The sequence below is a fragment of the Sylvia atricapilla genome, chromosome 31, assembly GCF_009819655.1.
Source record: "Sylvia atricapilla isolate bSylAtr1 chromosome 31, bSylAtr1.pri, whole genome shotgun sequence".
In the NCBI taxonomy this organism is placed as follows: domain Eukaryota; kingdom Metazoa; phylum Chordata; class Aves; order Passeriformes; family Sylviidae; genus Sylvia; species Sylvia atricapilla.
The window spans coordinates 117,092-137,023 of NC_089170.1; the positions used below are offsets into that span (position 1 = coordinate 117,092).

The 19,932-nt window shown below is 59.3% G+C and overlaps 4 protein-coding genes across 7 annotated transcripts in view; 1 reads left to right on the forward strand and 3 right to left on the reverse strand.

Annotated features, from left to right (window-relative positions):
* The window catches only part of LOC136373112 (zinc finger protein 3-like), a 65,776-nt gene that overhangs the window by 18,138 nt on the left and 27,706 nt on the right, over positions 1 to 19,932 (reverse strand). The gene's annotated exons all lie outside the window — the stretch shown is intronic.
* LOC136373104 (zinc finger and BTB domain-containing protein 9-like) lies at positions 2,600 to 5,552 on the forward strand. Of its 2 annotated transcripts, XM_066338050.1 has the most exons (2): positions 2,600 to 3,968; positions 4,011 to 5,552. In XM_066338050.1, exons 1-2 carry the CDS (start codon positions 2,693 to 2,695, stop codon positions 4,679 to 4,681), a joined length of 1,947 nt encoding a protein of 648 aa, XP_066194147.1. In that variant the 5' UTR covers positions 2,600 to 2,692; the 3' UTR covers positions 4,682 to 5,552. The 2 variants fall into 2 exon arrangements, with proteins under 2 accessions (XP_066194147.1, XP_066194146.1); XM_066338049.1 differs by having other exon boundaries at positions 2,600 to 5,552.
* Positions 5,974 to 9,348, reverse strand: LOC136373111 (coiled-coil alpha-helical rod protein 1-like). Of its 3 annotated transcripts, none has more exons than XM_066338058.1 (9): positions 9,195 to 9,348; positions 8,978 to 9,119; positions 8,762 to 8,935; positions 7,998 to 8,087; positions 7,726 to 7,827; positions 7,198 to 7,474; positions 6,740 to 6,803; positions 6,381 to 6,526; positions 5,974 to 6,245 (listed from the first exon to the last, which is right to left on the reverse strand). In XM_066338058.1, exons 1-9 carry the CDS (start codon positions 9,308 to 9,310, stop codon positions 6,124 to 6,126), a joined length of 1,233 nt encoding a protein of 410 aa, XP_066194155.1. In that variant the 5' UTR covers positions 9,311 to 9,348; the 3' UTR covers positions 5,974 to 6,123. The 3 variants fall into 3 exon arrangements, with proteins under 3 accessions (XP_066194155.1, XP_066194156.1, XP_066194154.1); XM_066338059.1 differs by having other exon boundaries at positions 7,198 to 7,301; positions 7,401 to 7,474; positions 8,762 to 9,119; XM_066338057.1 differs by having other exon boundaries at positions 8,762 to 9,119.
* On the reverse strand, positions 10,424 to 19,701 carry LOC136373088 (mediator of DNA damage checkpoint protein 1-like). The gene is made up of 9 exons (XM_066338029.1): positions 19,659 to 19,701; positions 15,827 to 18,803; positions 15,274 to 15,543; positions 14,617 to 14,802; positions 13,555 to 13,680; positions 13,149 to 13,259; positions 12,389 to 12,439; positions 11,673 to 11,803; positions 10,424 to 10,550 (listed from the first exon to the last, which is right to left on the reverse strand). The coding sequence occupies exons 1-9, from the start codon at positions 19,670 to 19,672 to the stop codon at positions 10,424 to 10,426; spliced, it is 3,993 nt and encodes a 1,330-aa protein (XP_066194126.1). The 5' UTR covers positions 19,673 to 19,701.

A 19,932-nucleotide genomic window follows, 5' to 3' on the forward strand; every position in this document is an offset into this window, starting at 1 on the left:
AGGGGTTGGGACATCTGGGGACATTGGGATTGGGGACATGAAGAGACACCAAGACCAGGATTGGTGACACCTGGGGACAGATTCTGGGGACACCTGGGGACATCAAAATCAGCTCTGGGGACACCGGGGACAAGGTTGGGGACATCAAGGACAGGGCTGGGGACACCAGGACCAGGATTTGGGGACACCAGGGGACACCAGGAAAGGGGTTGGGGACACCCGGGGACATCAAGGACAAGGTTTGGGGACACCAAGACCTGATTCGGGGACATCTGGAGATGTTTGGACAGGTTTGGGGACATCGGGACCCGGACTGGGGACAGCTGGACAGGATGTGGGGACACTGAGGGTCACTGAGGACAGGATTAGGGACACCAGGACAGGGCTTGGGGACACTGGGGGACACCAGGACCAGGGCTGGAAACACCTGGGGACGTCAAGAACAAGGGGACAAGGTTGGGGGACACCAGGACAGGGTTTGGGTACATTGCAGACAGAGTTGGGGACAGCTGGGAACATTGAAACCATTGTTGGGGACACCTGGGGACATCGAGGACAGGGTTAGGGACACCTGGACAGGGGCTGGGGACATCTGGGGGGCACTGGGGACAAAGTTAGGCAGACACCACCAGGTTCAGGGACATCTGGGGATGTTGGGGACCCAGTTGGAGACGCCTGAGGACATCAGGGACAGGTTTGGGGACAGCTGGGGACATCAAAACGAGCATTGGGGACACTGGGGTGGTGGGGGACAGGGCTGGGGACACCAGGACCAGGATGTGGGGACACTGGGGGACACCAGGACCAGGTTTAGGGACACCAGGACAAGGTTGGGGACAGCTGGACTGGAGCTGGGGACACCTGGGGATACTTGAGGAGATTTGGGATAGGATTGAGAGGGTCTAAGGGACACCAGGGCCAGGGTTGGGGGCACTGAGGACATCGGAGACACCAGGATCGGGATCGGGGACATTTGGGCAGGGGTTGGGGACAACTGGAGACGATAGGAGTGGCTTTAGTGACACCGGAGAGATTTTGGGAACACCGAGGGGGAGCAGTGACGTGTCCCGATGTCCCCCCGCGTCCCTAGGACGCCCCAAATGTCGCCAGATGCCCCCAACAGTCGGGGAAGGGGGGAAGAGGCGGAGGGGGCGTGGTCTATGCCGTCATGCCGGATGGGGCGGGGCTTTCCTTGTTGACGTCACCGACTGGAGCCGCTGGCGGAGCTGGAGGTGAGTAGGGGGGGCCCAGGGGGGTTTTGGGGGGGGTCCCGGAGGGTCCTGAAGGGTTCCAAGAGAGATTCTGGGGAATCCCGGGGAGCTCTTGGGGATCCGGGACGGTCCTGGGTGGGGTTTGTGGTGTCCCGAGGAGTCCTGGAGGGTCCTAGGAGGGATTCTGGGGGGTCCTGGAAGGTTCCAGGGGGATTTAAGAGGGTCCGGCGTGGATTTGGGGGACAGAAGGGATCCTGGGGGGTCCCAGAGGGTTCTCAGTGGGATTTGGGGAGTCCCAGAGGGGTCCCGGAGGGTCTGGGGGGGTTCGAGGTGGAATTGGGGGGGAAATTGGGGCATCCTAAAGGGAATTGAGGGGTCCTGGATGGGAAGTTGGGGGGTGCCGGGGGGAATTTGGGCAATTCTGGAGGGTTTTGAGGGGTCCTGGAGGCTTCTAGAGCAAATTTTAGGGGAATTGAGGGGTCCTCAGAGGGATTTGTGGGTTCTGGGGGATCCCGGGGGGGATTTGGGGGGATCCCGGAGGGTCCTGAGGGGGATTCGGGGAGCCCCAGGTGGTATTTGAGAGGTCCCAGGAGGCTTCTAGATGGGGTTTGGGGGGTCCTGGGGGAATTTGGGGAGGCCCAGGTGGGATTTGGGGGCCCCGGGGGGCTCCTGAGGGGGTTCAGGGAGGGATTTGGGATTTGGTCCCAGGGTGTCCCGCGTGGCAGTTTGGGGATCCTGGGTGGGATTTAGGGGGGCCCTGGGCTTTTCAGGTGGTCCCTGATGGGTCCTGGGGGGTCCCAAAGGGTCTGGGAGGGTCAGGAGGTTCTGGGGGAATTTTGGGAGGTCCTGAGGGAGTCTTTGGGTTCGGGGATAGGTAATTTGCGGTGGGGGGGGGGTCAGGGATGCAAGGGGTCGTCTGGGCGAGCAGGGGGCGCCCTGTGGGTGAGGGAAAAGTCAGTGGGGCACCCAAGGGGTCAGTGGGGCACCCAAAGGGGTCACTGAGGCACCAAAGGGGTTAATGGGGCATCCCAGCAGTCACCTGGTCAACCATTGGTCAGTTGGGGACCCAGAGTGTCAATAAGGCACCCAAAGGGTCAGTGGGGCATTCAAGGGTCAACTGGGCACCTGAGAGTCAAGAGGTCAACACAAGGGTCAGCTGGGAACTCCAATGGGCAACTGGTCAATCCAAGGGTCAACTGGGCATTCAAAAGAGCAGCTGGGGATCCAAAAGGGCAACTGGGCATCCCAAGGATCAGCTGGGCACCCAAGGGTCAACTGGGCAACCAAAAGGCCAACTGGGCACCCAAGGACCAAGAGGTCAACACAAGGGTCAGCTGGGAACTCCAATGGGCAGCTGGTCAATCCAAGAGTCAGCTGGGCACCCAAGGGTCAACTGGGGACCCAGTGACCAACAGCTCAACACCATGGGTCAGCTGGTCACCCCCTGGCCAGCAGCCTGACCCAGGTGGCCCGTGCTCACCATGTCCCACAGGGCGATGGCGCCGGGCCGGGTGCGGATCTCGTTCCCGCGGCACGCACCCGCGCTGCTGGACTCACTGAACCACCTGCGGCTGCAGGGCAAGTTCTGCGATGTCACCATCCACGCCGGCAGCCGCGTCTTCGCCGCCCACAGCAGTGTCCTGGCGGCCGCCTCACCCTTCTTCCATGACAAGCTGCTGCTGCGTGCCGGGCCGCGCCTGACGCTGCCGCCCGCTGTCGACGCCGGTGCCTTTGAGGGGCTGCTGGAGCTCATTTACTGTGGCCGGCTGACTGTGGCTGCTGAGGCGCTGCCCGGCCACCTGCTGGTGGCCAGCGCGCTGCAGATGTGGCATGTGGTGGAGCGCTGCTCGCAGATCCTGAAGGAGCTGGAGGGGTACAGGGCCACCCGGGGTCATAGTGGGGTGTCGGCATCAGCAGGGAACGTCCGTGGTCATGATGGGTCATCATCATCATCATCATCAAGGAACGTCCACGGTCATGAAAGGTCCTCATCGTCGTGGGATGCCTGTGATGGTCACGAGTCAATCCATGGTCTTGATGGGTCTTCATCATCGTTGTCATCATCAAAGGTCATCCATGGCCATGATGGGTCCAACCCTAGTCTTACAGGGTCCATCCATGGTCTTGATGGGTCCATTCGTGTTCTTGATGGGTCTTCAAGGGTCGTCCATAGCCATGATGGATCTTTGTCCTCATGGAACGTCCATGATGAAGATGAGTCCATCTGTGGTCTTGATGGGTCTTCAAGGGCCATCCATGGTCATGATGCGTCTTTACCTTCGTCATCATCACGGACCATCCGTGGTCAAGAAGGGTCTTTGTCATCATCGTCAAGGACCGTTCGTGTTCATGATGGGCCATCATCATTGTGGAATGTCCATGATGGAGATGAGTCCATTGGTGGTCTTGATGGGTCTTCACCATCATCATCATCAAAGGCTGTCCATGGCCATGATGGGCCTTTGCCTTCATCATCATCATCATTACGGGCCAACCAGGGTTGTGAAGGGTCTCCATCATCATCGTCACGCACCATGCGTGGTCCCAGTGGGTCATCGCATGCCTACCACAGTGGAGAAAGATCTCCATCTTCCTCCTCCTCCTCCTTGCGGACCCTTTGTGGAAGCGCCGCCGCCCTGCAGCTCAACCGCAGCAGAGCAGGACCCTTGTCATTGTCATCGTGGGGCTCCCACGGTGCTGAGGGGGCAATCCATGGTGACATCAGGACCATCCATGGTGGTGATGGGGCCATCCATAGTGAGATTGTGACAATCCACGATGACAGTGAGACAGTTCAAGATGACATTGTGACAATCCATGATGACAGTGGGACAATCCATGGTGACACTGTGACAGTCCATGGTGAAGACGACCCTTCCTCCTCCTGGGCCACCTGCACCAGCACTGAGGAACTCCTCCAGCTCCATGTGGCCACCACTACGTCCCCGTCCCTGTCGTCCCAGGAGATCCTCAAGATCCGTGTGGGGGACAATGACAACGACGATGACGAAGGCCCCGCGCGGATCCCACCGGATGCCACCACCACTCTGGCCATGCTCCCGGACCCGCCCACCGTCTACATCAAACCCGAGCCGGCCACTGCCACGGCCACTGTGCTGGACATCCCACCGCCAGCCGAGCCACCGCTGCCCGGCTGGACGCCAGTGGACTTGCATGGCAACGAGCTGCCGCAGCGCGACGGGCAGCCAGTACACGCGCCAGTGAAGCTGGGCACCGTGCCCACCGATGGGAAACGCTTTGGCTGCGCCTGCGGGAAGCGATTTGCAGCGCGGCCCAAGCGCGACCGGCACATCCTGCTGACCCTGAGCCTGCGGCCCTTTGCGTGTGCCCGTTGCCCAAAGCGCTTCAAGCTCAAGCACCACCTGGGTGAACACATGAAAACGCACCGCGCTGACCGTGCCAACCGTGCTGGGGGCCGGCATGGAGCGGGACAGAGCAGTATGGACTAGTATGGACCGGTACGGACCAGCAGTACACATCAGTACAGACCAGTGCTGGGCAAGTGAGTGATCAGTAGAGACCAGTACAGACCAGTATGGACCAGTGCTGGGCCTCTCAGTGACCAGTATGGACCAGTGCTGGGCATTTGACTGACCAGTATAGACCAGTACAGACCAGTACAGACCGCTGTTGGGTACGCAAGTGACTAGTACGGACCAGTGCGGGGCTGGCCAGTGACCAGTGTGGACCAGTACAGACCAGTATGGAGCAGTACTGGGCAAGTGAGTGACCACTGCAGCTCCCAGAACAGTTTGGAGCTCTTAGACAAGTTAAAGGATCTGCTTCCTGTTCATTTCAGTTCCCAGTTTATGCCCTGGATTGGTTTGGGATAGCTCCCAGTTCATCCCAGTTCACTCTGTACGGGTTTAGGCCCAGTTCTGCCTTTAGTCCCACCCCTTCAATCCCCAGCCATTCAACACTCTCATTCCAGAGCACAACAGCCAATGGGAGCGCAGGAGATGTGGGACATTGTTACCACAGGAACAGGCCAGCTGGGCCGCTCTCGGCCAATCAGCGCTTGTAGAGCGCGGCGGAACAGCCAATGGCGATGGGGGGGGGGGGGGGGCGGGAGCAGTGGTGCCATGGGGACAGGCACATGCGGTCGCCATGGCAACGGGTGTAGCTGGAACTGGGGCGGGAACGATGGGAAAATGTAAAAATAAAGGGAAAAAAAGGGATTTTAGTGTGGAGTGGCAGCGACTAGGGGGTGTTGGCGACAGCAGGGACCTCCTTGGGGGGGACACTGAGACCCGTCCAGGATGGCGCTGGGGCCTTTGGGGGCCCTGATTTACCCTGCCAGGACTCAGTGACACACTCATGGCCCTCACCCCCCATTACCCTCCCCCCACAGCGATGTCCCCATTGTCCCCATGTCTGTCCCCAGGCTGGACCAGGCACTGTTGGTGGCACTGGGGACACTTTGGGGATACTTTTGCGGGGGGTAGGGTAGTTTGGGGGCTCTTGGGGTCACGGAGGGGATGAGAACACCTTTAGGGCGCTGGGGTCATTTCTGGTATGTGTGGGACGCCTTGGGGACACCTTGGGGGCATTGAGAGGGTTTGGGGACACCTTGGGGAAACTTTGGGGAGTTGGGGACATCTCTGGGACATGTGAGGACACCCCAAGGGCATTAGGGGAGATTGAGGACACCAAGGAACCTTCTTGGAGACCTCAGGGCCACTTGTGGTGGCTTTGGGGACATCGGGGGCTGGGCGGAGACAAAGTGACACTGAGCCAGGGCTGGGGCAGAGCCTTGACATCATCGCTGTCATTGTGACATTAATGACATCACCACGATATCACAGCAACCCAAATGATGCCATCTCCATCCCTGCCATGTCACCTGTGACATTACTGCTCCCTGATGATGTCGCCACTATCCTCAATGACGTCACAGCTCCCTGATGATGTCACTGCTGTCCCCGCGGGGCGGTGGCACCGTGGGGTCCCTGATGTCCCTGAGGATGGCGGCACCGAGCGCCTGCAGCTGCATCACCAACGGAGCAAGGGACACTGCGGGGACACGTCGTGGACACATTGGGGACACTGGGGCCACACTGGGAGACACACTTGGGGACATTGGGGAGACATTTGAGGACATTTATGGACGTTTGGGGACACTGGGGACATGTTTGGAGACATACTCACCTGTGCCCAGGCGTAGCCTGGTCCCATCCCTGCCCTCGGGGGGGTATGGAGGTGGCACCTTGGGGACAGAGCCACCCCCAGTGTTCCCAGTGTCACCTCGGTGCCACCCCCTCAGCTGCTCCAGTGTCATCTCTGGGGCCATGGCACTGGGGACAGGGAGGGGACAAAGCCACTGTGTCACTGCTGGGGTCAGTGCTGTCCCCAGTGCCACCCCAATGTCCCCAGGGCCACCCTGGTGTCCCCAGGGCCACCCCCTGATGTCACCAGTGCCACCTCAATGTCCCCAGGGCCACCCCAGTGTCACTCACTGTCCTCAATGTCTCCAATGTGTCCTCAGGGCCACCCCCACTGTCACTCACCCGCTGTCCCCTGCTGTCCCCTCCAGCTGTCGCTGCCACCGGAGCCATCCCAAGGCCACCAGTGCTGGGGACAGAGAGGACACTGTGACAGGGACAGAGCAACAGCAACTGCAGCATCCCCAATATCCCCAGAGTGTCCCCAAGGTTCAGGAACATCCCCACCCCCCCAAAGTGTCCCCAACCCCTCTGAAGGTGTCCTCAGAGTCCCCAAAGTGTCCCCAAGATGTCCTCAACCCCCCTTAGGTGTCCCCAGTCCTCCCCTAACACCTTCAAATTGTCCCCAAACTTTCCCCAAAGTGTCCCCAAACCCCCCTCCCAATGCCCTTGAACTGTCCCCAGGTGTCCCCAACCCCCCAAGGTATCCCCGCAGTGTCCCCAGGTGTGCCCAAGGTGTCCCCAAGGTGTCACTGGCCCCATAGTGTCCCCAGGTGTCCCCACTGTCCCCAGCTGTCACTGACCCCACAGTCGGTGCCGGGCCCGTCCCAGGCGCTCACTGAGGGTTCCCAGGGCCACAACAGCCTCGGTGACATTGGCCAGGGCCACGCCCAGTGTCCCTAACAGCCTGGGAACAGCAACAGGGACATCAGCAGGGACATCAAGGGGGACAACAATGGGGACAGGAGTGGGGACATTAACGGGGACATCCCAGTCCCCCCAGTACCGCCTCAGAGCCTGGCCCAGTTTCCCCAGTTCCTCCTCAGCTGCCTCCGCCCGGAGCCGCTCCTGGGACAGAGCCTGGACATGGAATGACCCCTAAATGTCACCAAATGGTCCCCAAACATCCTCTCCCTGTCCTAGGTGTATCCCCAATGTCCCCAGGTGTGTCCCAGGTGTGTCCCGAATGTCCCCAGGTGTGTCCCTCACCTGTCCCAGGTGTGTCCCTGGTGTGTCCCCAATGTCCCAGTCCCAGGGGTGTCCCCAATGGCCCCAGGTGTGTCCCTCACCTGTCCCAGGTGTGTCACTGGTGTGTGCCCAGTGTCCCTCACCTGTCTCTCCCCCTGCAGTTCCTGCTCCCCACGGCGCAGCCGCAGCTCCAGCAGCGACACCTGGTGGGACCTGGCGGCCACGGCAGCACCCAGAGAGCGCAGCTGGGACAGGGGGACATCACAGGAGTGACATCATAGGTGTCACATGGGTGTGACAGATATGACACAGGTGTGACAGGCGTCCCCTCACCTGTCCCCCTGTCCCAGGTGTGGGATGTCTCCTGTCCCCTCACTTGTGCCCTGTGTCCCCAATGTCCCCAAGTGTCCCTCACCTGTCCCTGCAGCTGCAGCTCCTGGCCCTGGTGCAGCCTCACCTGCAGCAGCAGCTGGAAAACTTTCTGGCGCCAGCGGGACAGCAGCACCTGGGGGGACACACCTGAGAGCCCAAATACACCTGGGACCCCAAAATCTCACCTGGGACCCCCAAAATTCACCTGAGAGCCCAAATACACCTGGGACCCCAAAATCTCACCTGGGACCCCCAAAATTCACCTGAGAGCCCAAATACACCTGGGACCCCAAAATCTCACCTGGGACCCCCAAAATTCACCTGAGAGCCCAAATACACCTGGGACCCCAAAATCTCACCTGGGACCCCCAAAATTCACCTGAGAGCCCAAATACACCTGGGACCCCAAAACACACCTGGGACCCCAAATACACCTGCGGCCCCAAAAACTCACCTAAGAGACCCCAAATGCACCTGAGACTCCAAAACCTCATGTGGGATACTCCAAATGCACCTGGGAGCCCAAAAGTCACCCCTGAACAGCCCCAAATGGACGTGAGACAGCCCCAAACATGGCAGGGCCACCCTAGGTGTGTCCTCAGTGTCCTCAGGTGTGTCCCCAACATCCCCAGGTGTTTCCCCAGGTATCTCCAGCTGTCCCAGGTGTGTTCAGGTGCCCCCCAGATGTGGCAACGTGTTCAGGTGCACCCAGAATGTCCCCCCAGGAGCCTCCAAGTGTCCCAAATGTGCCCAGATATGTCCCCAAATGTCCCCAGGTGTCCCCAATGTCCCCCCAGGTGTCCTTACCTGCTCTGGGCTTGGCTCCGACCCCTCTGGGCCAAGGCCCCGCCTCCTCAAGGCCTCCAACTCCATCTCCAGGATTTGGCTCCGCCCCCTTTCTGCCTCAAGCTCCACCTCCAGTGCATGGCTCCGACTCCTTTCTGCTTCCAGGCGTTGGCTCCGCCCTCTTTCTGCAGCAAGCTCTGCCTCCAGGCATTGGCTCCGCCCTCTTTCCACTTCCACCTCCGCTTCCAGCACGTGGCTCCGCCTCCTTTCTGCCTCAAGTGCCACCTCCAGGCCTTGGCTCTGCTCCCTCAGCGCTTTAAGCTCTGCCTCCAACTCATGGCCACACCCCTTTTTCACGGCAAGCTCCGCCCCCAGGGACCTGTGAGGGGGACTGGGGTTACTGGGAGCACTAGGAGAGAGGAATGGGGGAAACTGGGAGAACTGGGAGCCTCACCTGGGGCGCAGCACGAAGTAGGAGGGGGGTATGAGCCCCCCCAAACTGGGAGGGAGCAGCTGGGAGCACTGGGGGCCACTGAGAGCACTGGGAGGGCCCGGGCGGGGCTCGGCCATTGGCGACCTGTGGGGGGAACAGTTCCCAGTAAGGACCAGTAAAGACCAGTAAGGACCAGTATAGCCTGCCCCCAGTCTCAGTAACCTCCCAGTCCTTCCCAGTTCTACCTCCCCACGTTCTCAGTCTGTCCCAGTCCCTTCCAGTCTCTCCCAGTACCTTCCTGTTCCCAGTCTCTCCCTGTTTCCCCGCGCGGTGCACGCCGGGAAGGCGCCCCCACTGCCGCTTTCGCGCGCTCCCGCCTCAGCCAATCAGAGGCGGCACCTCCCGAGTCCCGCCTCCCCCCGACCAATGGGAGGCCGCGCCTGGGAGAGGGGGGCGGGGCTACGAAAGGACACTGCCCCTTTGGTGAACGGACCAGTCAGAGCTCGGGAGCGGGGTTAAAAGCGGATCGGATCTTGGAAGGGGAAATGCGACCCGGAGGGGTCTTAGAAGGGGAAATGGATTGTTAGGAGGGGTCCTGGAAGAGAAAAATGTGTTTCTGAAAGGGTAGACCGGGGTCCTGAGGGGAGAATGGGGTCCTGGCAGGATAAATTTGGTGTCTGAGCGGGTCACTGGGTCCTGGCGGGTAAATCAGGGTCCTGAGGGGAGGATGAGGTCCTGGAAGGGTAAATCGGATTCTGAGTGGGTCACTGGGTCCTCGCAGGGTAAATCAGTGTCCCCAAAGGCCCCAGCACCATCCTGAAGGGGTCCCAGTGTCCCCAAGAGTGTTCCGGCTGTCCCCAACACCCCCAGAGATGCCACCCCCACCCCAGTCGCTCCCACCCTGCACCAAACCCTCCTTATTCCCTTTATTCGCTTTTTTTTTATCTTTTCCCGCCTTTCCCTCCCCAGTACCGGCAGCCCCCGTTGCCATGGCGACCGCCCGGGCCCGTCGCCATGGCAACGCTGCTCCGGCCCCTCCTGCAGCGCCATTGGCTGTTCCACCGCGCTCCGCGAGCGCTGATTGACCGAGAGCGGCCGAGGGCGGGAATGAGGACCCGGAAGCACCTTTGCCCGTTGCCACGGCAACCCGGCTGGCCGGTTCCCATGGTAACGAAAGGCCCGTCCCTCCCGCCCTCCCATTGGCTGCTGAAACGAAAGCGTTGATTGGCTGGGGGGTTTAGGGGGCGGGACTAAAGGCGAAACTGTTGCCAAGGGGGCCCCAAAACGGCCTCGATGTCCCCAAAGGGACTCCTGATGTCCCAACCCTCGGCGTGACCATCTCGGGGGCGTGGCCCCTGATGGGGGTCTCTGATGTCCCTAAAGGGCCCCCAAAAGGGTCACTGGTGTCTTCAGGGGGGGCCCAAGTGTCCCCAAAAATGGCTCCTTGATGTCCCCAAAAGTGTCTCCGACGTCCCCAAAATGTCCCGAACCTTCGCAAGGTCACCCCAGGCCTGTCTCTGGGCTGTCCTCTCTGTCCGTAATCCCCCCCACCCCGACTCCCCCCTCCCAAAATTTGGGATTTTTTTCCCCAATAACCCCAAAATCCCCTGCCCAAATTCACTTTATTGGGATTTGGAGGACTTTGGGGGGTTCCGGGGGGGTCTCCGGCGGCTCCGGGTCCAGGGAGGGCTCGGGGGAGGCTCGGGGACCTCAGATTTGGGGTGGGGACCCTCGAGAGGACCCCGGGGCTGGTTTTGGGTGGAATTTGGGCCATTTGGGGGCCGTTTGGGGGGTTTGGGGTTTTTTTGGGGAGTCCCTGAATTTGAGGTGGGTCTCTGCCTGCTTCGAGTCCTGGGGGCCTCCTGAGGGGGGTCCAGGGAGGGATTTGGGATCCCAAAATTGAGGTTGGGACCCCCTGGGGGCCCCCGGGGCTGTTTTGGGGGCTTTGAGGACAGGTGTGGGGCGGGTTTGGGTGGACTGGGGTTTTTTGGGGGCCCTTTTGTGGTTTTTTGGGATGTCTCTGAATCTGGGGGGTCCTGAGGGGGATTTTTGGGGAGTCCCCGGCGGCTCCGAGTCATGGGAGGCTCTTGGGGGGGGTCTAGGACCCCAAAATTACAGTTGGGACCCTCTGAGTGACCCCGAGGCCGTTTTGGGGGTTTTTTGGGCGGATTTGTTTTTTTCTGGGGGGTCCCTGAATTTGGTGCAGTTTTGAGGGGGGGTTGGGGGCGTCTCTGCCCACTCCGGGTCCTGGGAGGGCTTGGGGGAGGAGTTTGGGGTGGAGCTGGGGTATTTTGGGTGAGATTTTGTGGGGTTCTGGGGGGGATTTGGTGTCTTTGCGGGGGATTCATGGGTTTGGGGGCGGGATTTGGGGGTTTTTTGGGTGGATTTGGGCATTTCTGGGTAGGATTTTTTTGGCTTTTGTTGGGATTTTGGGTTTTTTTGGGGGGATTTGGGGTTTTTAGGGGGGGATGTGGGGGTTCCAGGTTGGTGAGCAGGAACTGGGCGATGTCGAGGCGCTGCCGCAGGACCCCCGAGAGCAGCAGCTCGGCCGAGAGCAGCGGCAGCCGCGCGGCCACGGCCGGGGCCCAGAGAGAGCGGTCCTGGGGACACGAGATCACCAGCACTCGGGGCTGGGGGGGAAAAACCCCAAAAGTCAGTGAGGAACCCCAAGATAACCCCCCAAAAACCCCAAACCCTGTGGTTCTGGGGACACGAGACCACCAGCGCTCGAGGCTGGGGAAACAACCCCAAAAACCCAGTGAGGAACTCCAAGATAACCCCCTAAAACCCCAAACCCTGTGGTTCTGGGGACATGAAACCACCAGCACTCAGGGCTGGGGAAAAATGGGGTAAATAACCCTAAAATAACCCCCAAAACCGCAACATAACCCCAAAAGCCATGGTCCTGGGGACACGAGATCACCAGGACTTGAGGCTGGGGGAAATAACCCAAAATAACCCCCAAATAACCCAAAAAGCGAGGAACCCAAAATACCCCAAAAGAACCGCAAATACCCCCCCAAAACCCTAAAAAAATAAAACCCAGTGAGAACCCCCCCAAAACCCCAAAATTCTCCAAACCCCGCTCCCCAAACCCCCAGAACCCCAGTGAGAAACCCCAAAACTCCAGTGAGAAACCCCAAATACTCAAAAAATCCCTAGTTCCCCCAAAATTACAGTGAGAAACCGCAAAAACCCAGTGAGGAACCCCAAACCCTGATGGGATCCCCCTGGTCCTGGGGACAGGAGATCACCAGCACACGGGGCTGGGGGGGAAAAACCCCAAAAGTCAGTGAGGAACCCCAAAAACCCCAAATACTCCTAAAACTCCAGTGAGAACACCCCCCAAAAAACCCTCAAAACCCAGTGAGGAACCCCAACGGGATCCCCCAATTCTGCGGACACAAGATCACCAGGACTCGTGGCTGCGAGAGGTCCCCAAAACCCCCAAAATCTCCTAACAAAACCCCTAAACCCCAGTGAGAAACCACCAAAACACAACAGGGATCCTCTGACCCCAATGGGATCCCCAAGTCCTACCCCAAACACCCCCAAATACCCCCAAAACCCCCAAACCCAGTGAGGAACCCCCCAATTAACCCCAAAACCTAATGAGAAACCCCAAACACCCCCAAAACCCCATCCCCCAATGTCCCTAGTCCCCCCTAATGTCCCCAACACCCCAATGTCACTGATGTCCCCTCTGTCCTCAGTCCCCCAATGTCCCCAGTGTCCCTGTTCTCTCCAGTCTCCCAATGTCACCAATGTCCTCAATGTCCCCGTCACCTCCAATGTCCCCAACCCTGATTGTTCCCAATGTCCTCAATCCCTGCAATGTCCCCAACCCCCAGATGTCCCTGATGTCCCCAATACCCCAATTCCTCTGATTGTTCCCAATCCCCTGGATTTCCCCGATGTCCCCACTGTTCCCAATCCCACTCTGTCCCCTGTCCCCGTGTCTCCGTGTCCCCTCACCGTGTGCTCCTGGGGCAGCTGTGGCAGGAAGGTGCCACCACAGCAGGTGATAATGTCCCGCATGTCCTTGGGGCACGGCTGCACGCTGGGGGTGACATGGACCTGGTAGCCCTGGGGACAGAGAGGACATTGGAGGACATCAAGGGGACACTGGGGACACCAGGGGGACAGTGGGGAAACCAGGGAGGGTGGGGACATCAGGGGGACAGTGGGCGATTGGGGGTTGGGGACATAGGGGCTGAGAGGGGGGTGATTTGAGACATTGGGGGATTGGGGACATTGAGGACATTTGGGGACACTGGGGACACTGCTGTCATTGCCACCTCCAGCAGTGGCCGTGCCCATGCCCAGGGCTGGCTCAGGGCTGGGTTTAGGTGACGTTTGGGGACACTGGGGACATTGTCACCTGCAGCAGTGGCTGTGCCCGTGCCCGTGCCAGCGCCGTGCGCAGCCGGAAACCAAAGCGCCGCTCAGGGGAGGGGTCCTGGGGCAGGAAGGGACCTGGGGACAGCGGGCGGCCACTGTGGGAACTCTGGGGACAATAGGGATGTGAGGGTCACACATGGCCACCACAGGAACTCTGGGGACAATGAGGACACAGAGCCACTCCAGAGTTCCCAAACCAACCCCCCCGCCTTGTCCCCAGACTTGCCACCCCAATAAAAGCTGCCTTTTATTGTCCCCAAGGTCACCCCCACTTGTCCCTGAAGTCCCTAAAGCAAATCCCCCTTGTCACCGTGCCCCCCTGTGCCCAAGGCCACCCGAGCTGTCCCCAATGTTCCCATCGTCCCCAAATCCCCCAGTGCCACCCTATCTCCAATGTCCCCATCATCCCCCATGTTCCCAAGGCCCCCTCAATATCCTCAAGGCCCACCTCTGTATCCCCAAGGTCCCCAAAATCCCTTTCCATGTCCCCAAATCCCCTCTCCTTGTCCCCAAACCCCCCTCATTGCCACCAAGTCCCCCTGATTGTCCCTAAGTCCCCAGTGTCCCAGGGAATCGCTCGATGTCTTCAATGTCCCTGAGTGTCCCTAATGTCCCTGAGTGCCCCCAATCCCCCCAGTGTCCCCAACCCCCTGATGTCCCCGATGTCACCTACAGGAGCCACTGGAGGGTCACAATGCGGAACCCCCAACCGAGGGTGCACAGAAACATCAGAGCTCCCCATGTCCCCAGTGTCACCAACCCCCAATGTCTCCAATCCTCCTGGTTGTCCTCAATGTCTCCAATGTCCCCAATATCCCCAACCCCGACTGTTCCCAGTGTCCTCAATCCCTGCAATGTCCCCAACTCCCAGATGTCCCCAATGTCCCCAATACCTCTGACTGTCCCCAATCCCCTGGATGTTCCAAATCTCCCCAACGTCCCCAATCTCTCCTGATTGTCCCCAACGGCCCCAATCTCCCCAATGTCCCTGAGTGTCTCCAGTGTTCCCAACCCCCCAACCCCCTGCTGTCCTCACTGTCACCTGCAGCAGCCACTGGGGGGTGACAATGGGGATGCCCTTGCCCAGGGCACAGAGGAATTTCAGGGTGCGCCGGATGCCATCTGTCACCAGGTGGCTGCAGTCCCTCACCGAGGTGGCCTCAGTGCCACCCAGCGTCCCCAGGGCCACCAGCAGCGCCGGGGAGGCCACCAGGCCTGTGAACAGCACCTGGGGATATTGGGGACACATTGGGGACAGCCCTGAGTGCCACCAGGCCTGGGGACAGTGGGGACAGGTTGGGGACAGCCCTGGAGGGTTTGGAGACACCTGGGGGACATCAGGACAGGTTGGGGACAGTTTGGGGACACAATAGGGACATCCCTGGGGGACACACTGGGGACACTGTGGGGACATCCCCAGGTGCCACCACCCCTGGGAACAGCAGCTGGGGACAGTGGGGACACACTGGAGACAGCTTGAGGACATCTCTGGAGGGGTTGGGAACATGTTGGGAACACTGGGATGGGTTGGGGGCGGCTTGGGGACATCATCCGAGGGCTCAGGGGACATTGGGGATGTCCCCAGGTGCCACCAGCCCTGGGACAGCGGCTGGGGACCCAGCGGGGGGGATAAGAGCACTGGCCTGAACTGGCCCATACTGGTTTATACTGGCCCATACTGGTTTATACTGGTCCTTACCCGGATGTGGGCGGGGCCCGGCAGTGGCCGGGGGCGGAGGCTGCGCTTGGCGCCCCCTGCTGGCTCCTCCTGCTGCGGGGGCAGGGCTGACACTGAGCCCCGCCCATTTCCTTTTATGGACATGGAGGGCGGGGCCTGTGCAAGCCCCACCCCTGCTTGGTGCCGCCTCCTCTGGGGGCGTGGCTGGTGATCTTGATCACGCCCCTTTGGGGTGGAGTCCGAGGAGACCACGCCCCCTCTGCTCTCAGCCAATCGCTGACTGCGCCGCACCTGCAGGGGAGGGGCTGCCATAGAGACCCCAAAACCCAACGGGAACCCCCAAAATTCACCTGGGACCCCCAAATTCAGCCAAATTCCCCGGGGCCACGCAAAACCCCCTAAATTCTCCCAGGACTCCCCAAAATCCATCTGGGATCCCAAAAATTCACCTCAGACCCCCCCCCCCCAAATTTATCTGAGACCCCCCAAACCACCCTGGGACCCCAAAATGCACCAGGAAGCCCAAAAAATCCACCAGGACCCCCAGAATCCACCCGGGAACCCCAAATCTGACCTGTGGGGTGGGCAAAGCTTCTGCCTCCTCCTGGATAGTGCCTGGGGCTCTCCCAACATCTGGATTTGGGGGTTCGCTCTCCACATCTGGAATCTGGGTCTCCTTCAGAGCCGTTTTGCAGCTTTCTGGGTGCTCCACGTCTGGATTGGGGGGCGGGAACAGCTGGGTGGCCACATCTGGATCTGGGCAGGGCTGCCCTGTGCCCTCCACATCTGCATTTGATGTCTCCACCTCCACATCTGGAATTTCAGGGAGTTTGCGGGGAGTTTGGGGTGTTTTTGAGAACTGAACATCTGAATCAGAGGGTCCCTTCCTCTCCATAGCTGGATCAGGGGGCAGGAACAGCTGGGTGGCCACATCTGGATCTGGGCAGGGCACCGCTGGCCCCTCCACATCTGGCTTTGGGGGTTTTGCCTCTACATCTGGAATTTCAGGGAGGTTTGGGGGTGTCTGGGGAGACCAAACACCTGGATCTGAGGGTCTTTCCCCCTCCACATCTGGATTGGGGGTCAGGAACAGCTGGGTGGCCACATCTAGATCTGGACAGGGCCCCTCCACATCTGGCTTTGGGGTGTCTGCCTCCACATCTGGAATTTTGGGGGAGTTTAAGTGAGTTTGGGGGGATTGGGGTGACCCAACATCTGGGACCAAGGGTCTCTCCCCCTCCACATCTGGATTGGGGCACAGGAACAGCTGTGTGGCCACATCAAAGTCCTCCTCCCCAACCTCATCTGGATCTGGGGGTGCTGCCCTCACATCTGGAATTCTGGGCTCATCTAGGGCTGTTCTGAGTTGTTTCAGGCCCAAAACATCTGGATTTGGGTGGTGCACCACATCTGGATCTGGGGGCAAGAACAGTTGCGTGGCCACATCTGGATCCAGGGAGGACAGTCCCTCCACATCTGGAATTTCAGGGGCCTTTCGGACAGTTTCAGGACTACCAACATCTGGAGAAGGCAGGAATGGCTGTGTGGCCACATCTGGATCTGACTCATCTTTCACATCTGGATCTGGGGTCCCCTCCACATCTGGAATTTTGGGTGGTTTCTGGGTGGCTTTGAGTCGTTTTGGTCTCCCAACATCTGGATCGGCTCCAGCCTTCTTCACATCTGGATTTGGGGGCAGGAACAGCTGGGTGGCCACATCTAGATCCCACTCCTCCTCTTCCACCTCCACACCTGGAATTTTGGCAGAGTTTTGGGTCCCTTGGAGCCTCCCAATATTTGGATTTGGTGGGATTGGCTGCACATTTTGGGTAATTTTCCGCCTTTTTGTGAGCCGAACATCTGGATCAGCCTCCTCCTCCACATCTGTCTCACTGTCTTTCAGCAGCACCCTGCGACCCCTCCATGACCCCCCCACAGCTGGATTTGGGGTCTGGCTGGACACATCTGGAGTTTCAGGCACGTTTTGGGTCATTTTCTGCCTTTTTGCAGGCCAAACATCTGGACTGGCCTCATCCTCCTCCACATCTGTCTCACTGTCCCCCAGCAGTGCCCGACACCCATTTTTGTGCCTTCCACCATCTGGATTTGGGCTCTTTAGCCCTACATCTGGACTTTCAGGCACATCTGGTGTCATTTTGAGCTTTCTTAGGGTTACCACATCTGGATTCACCTCCTCTTCCTCCGCATCTGTGTTGCTGTCCACCAGGAATGTTTGGCACCTGATTTCAGGGCCCGAAACATCTGGACTTGGGGTCTCTGCAGCCACATCTGGACTTTCTGGGATGTTTTGGGTTACTCTGAACTGTTTCAGGGGCTCCACATCTGGATCCTCCTCCACATCTGTGTCACTGTCCACCAGCAGCACTTGACACCTGCTTCTGGGGGTGGAAACATCTGGGTTTGGTGTCCCCAATTGCACACCTGGCGTTTCAGGCACATGCTGGGTACCTTTAAGCCTTTTGGTGGGCTCCACATCTGGATCCTCGTCCACATCTGTGTCGCTGTCCACCACCAGCATTTGATGCCTGATTTTGGGCCTTTCCACAGCTGGATTCGGGGTCCCCACCTCCACATCTGGAATTGCAGCCACGCTTTGAGTCACTTGGAGGCTTTTTGGAGACTGCAGATCTGGATTCACTTCATCTTCCACATCTGTGTCACTGTCCCCCAGCAACATCTGGTGATGGAGTTTTGGGCCTGAAACATCTGGATGTGGGGCCTTTGCTGCCACATGTGGAGTTTCAGGCACATTTTGGGTCATTCTGAGCCATTTTTGAGGCTGCACATCTGGATCCTCCTCCTCTCCTTCCTCATCTGTGTCGCTCTCCACCAGCAGCGTCCAATGTCCCAATCTGGTCACCTGCACAGCTGGATTTGGGGTCTCCACCTTCACATCTGTAATTCCAGGCACATTTTGGGTCACTTTGAGCCTTTTTGGGGGCTGCACATCTGGATCCGCTTCCACATCTGTGTCGCTGTCCACCAGCTCCATCCCACACCACATCTTTGGGCCTGGAACATCTGGATTTTGGGTCTTTGCTGCCACATCTGGAGTTTCCAGGACATTTGGGGTAATTTTCAGTCGTTTTGGGGAATCCACATCTGGATCAGCCTTCTCATCCTCCACATCTGTGTCACTCTCCACCACCAGCATCCCACACCCATTTTTAAGACATGAAGCATCTGGATTTAGGGTTTTCAGTCCCACATCTGGAGTTTCAGGCACATTTTGGGTAATTTTAAGCTGGCTTTGGGGCCCAACATCTGGATTTGGCGCCACCTCCTCCACATCCGTGTGGCTGTCCACCAGCAGTGTCCGGTGCCCATTTTTGGCCCACAGAACATCTGGATTTGGGGGTTCTGCTGCCACATCTGGAGCATCTGAGGTGTTTTGGGCCACTTCGGGAGTTTTTGTGTCGTTAACATCTGGATCTGGCCCCTCTCTGACCACATCTGGGGCCTTTTGGGGGCAGAGAAGGTGTTTTTGGGGGGTCCCAACATCTGGGGGCACAGGTGGATCCTCCAGGGTGCTAGAAAGGGGAGTTGGGGTGGCTCAGGAGTTTGGGACCCCAAAAATGCCCCAAAGAGCCCCAAAACCCCCATAGGAACTCTCCAAACTGCCCCCCAAACCTTCAAAAAATGCCCCATGGACCCCAAAACCCCCCATTGGAACCCCCAAATCGTCCCAGGGACCCCCCAGAATTTTCACTCCCCCCCGAAATCCCCTAAGCTGCCCCTTCCAAACATCTCCAAATTCTCTAAGGAACCTCCCCCCCCAATCACCCAGAGACCCCCAAACTGCCCCCAAAGCACTCAACACCAACACAGGCTCCCCCCAAAATGCCCCAGAAACCCCCTCAAAATTGCCCAAATTGCACCCAAACCGCCCCAAATCCCACAAGGATCCCCCAAAACTGCACACAAAAGACCTGAAATCCCACAAGGATCCCCAAATTCCCTCTCAGGAACCCCCAAGCCCCCTCAGGGACCTTCAACCCCCTCAGAGAGCCCAAACGTCCCTCAGGAACACCCAACCTCCCTCAGCGACCCCCAAATCCCTTCCGGAAGCCCCAACCCCCCTCAGGAACCCCCAAATTTCTCTCCGGAACCCCAAATTCCCAAACCAAGCTTCCAAACTTCCCTCAGAGACCCCAAACTCCTCAGGAACCTCCAACCCCCCTCAGAGGCCCCCCGCAATCTCCCTCAGGAACTCCCCAAAACTGCCCCCCGATACCCCAACCCTCACCAAGAACCGCTCCAACCCGCCCTGTGAAGCCCAAATCCCTTCAGGAGACCCTAGAACACCCCCGGACCCCAAATCCCAAAAACCTCCCCCCCAAATTCCCTCAGGAACCCCCCAAAGCGGCCACGGCCCCCCCGCTCACCCCTCCCGCGCCATCACCGCCGGGGCCCGCCCCCCGCGCTCCCATTGGCGGCTCCCATGGCGCTCCAAGGCCGATCGACGCTTTCCATTAGCGGGCACGCCCGTCAATCATCGGCAGACCACAGAGACGGGGCCGGGCGGTCCTCCGGGATACCCGGAGCGCCAGTGGGAAGAGCTTACGAAAGTTTGACCAATGGAAGAACAGAGTACTGGATTGACAGCAAGGTTAAGCAATAAAAGGTCAGCAAGCGGGCGGTGCTGACCAATGGGAGCCG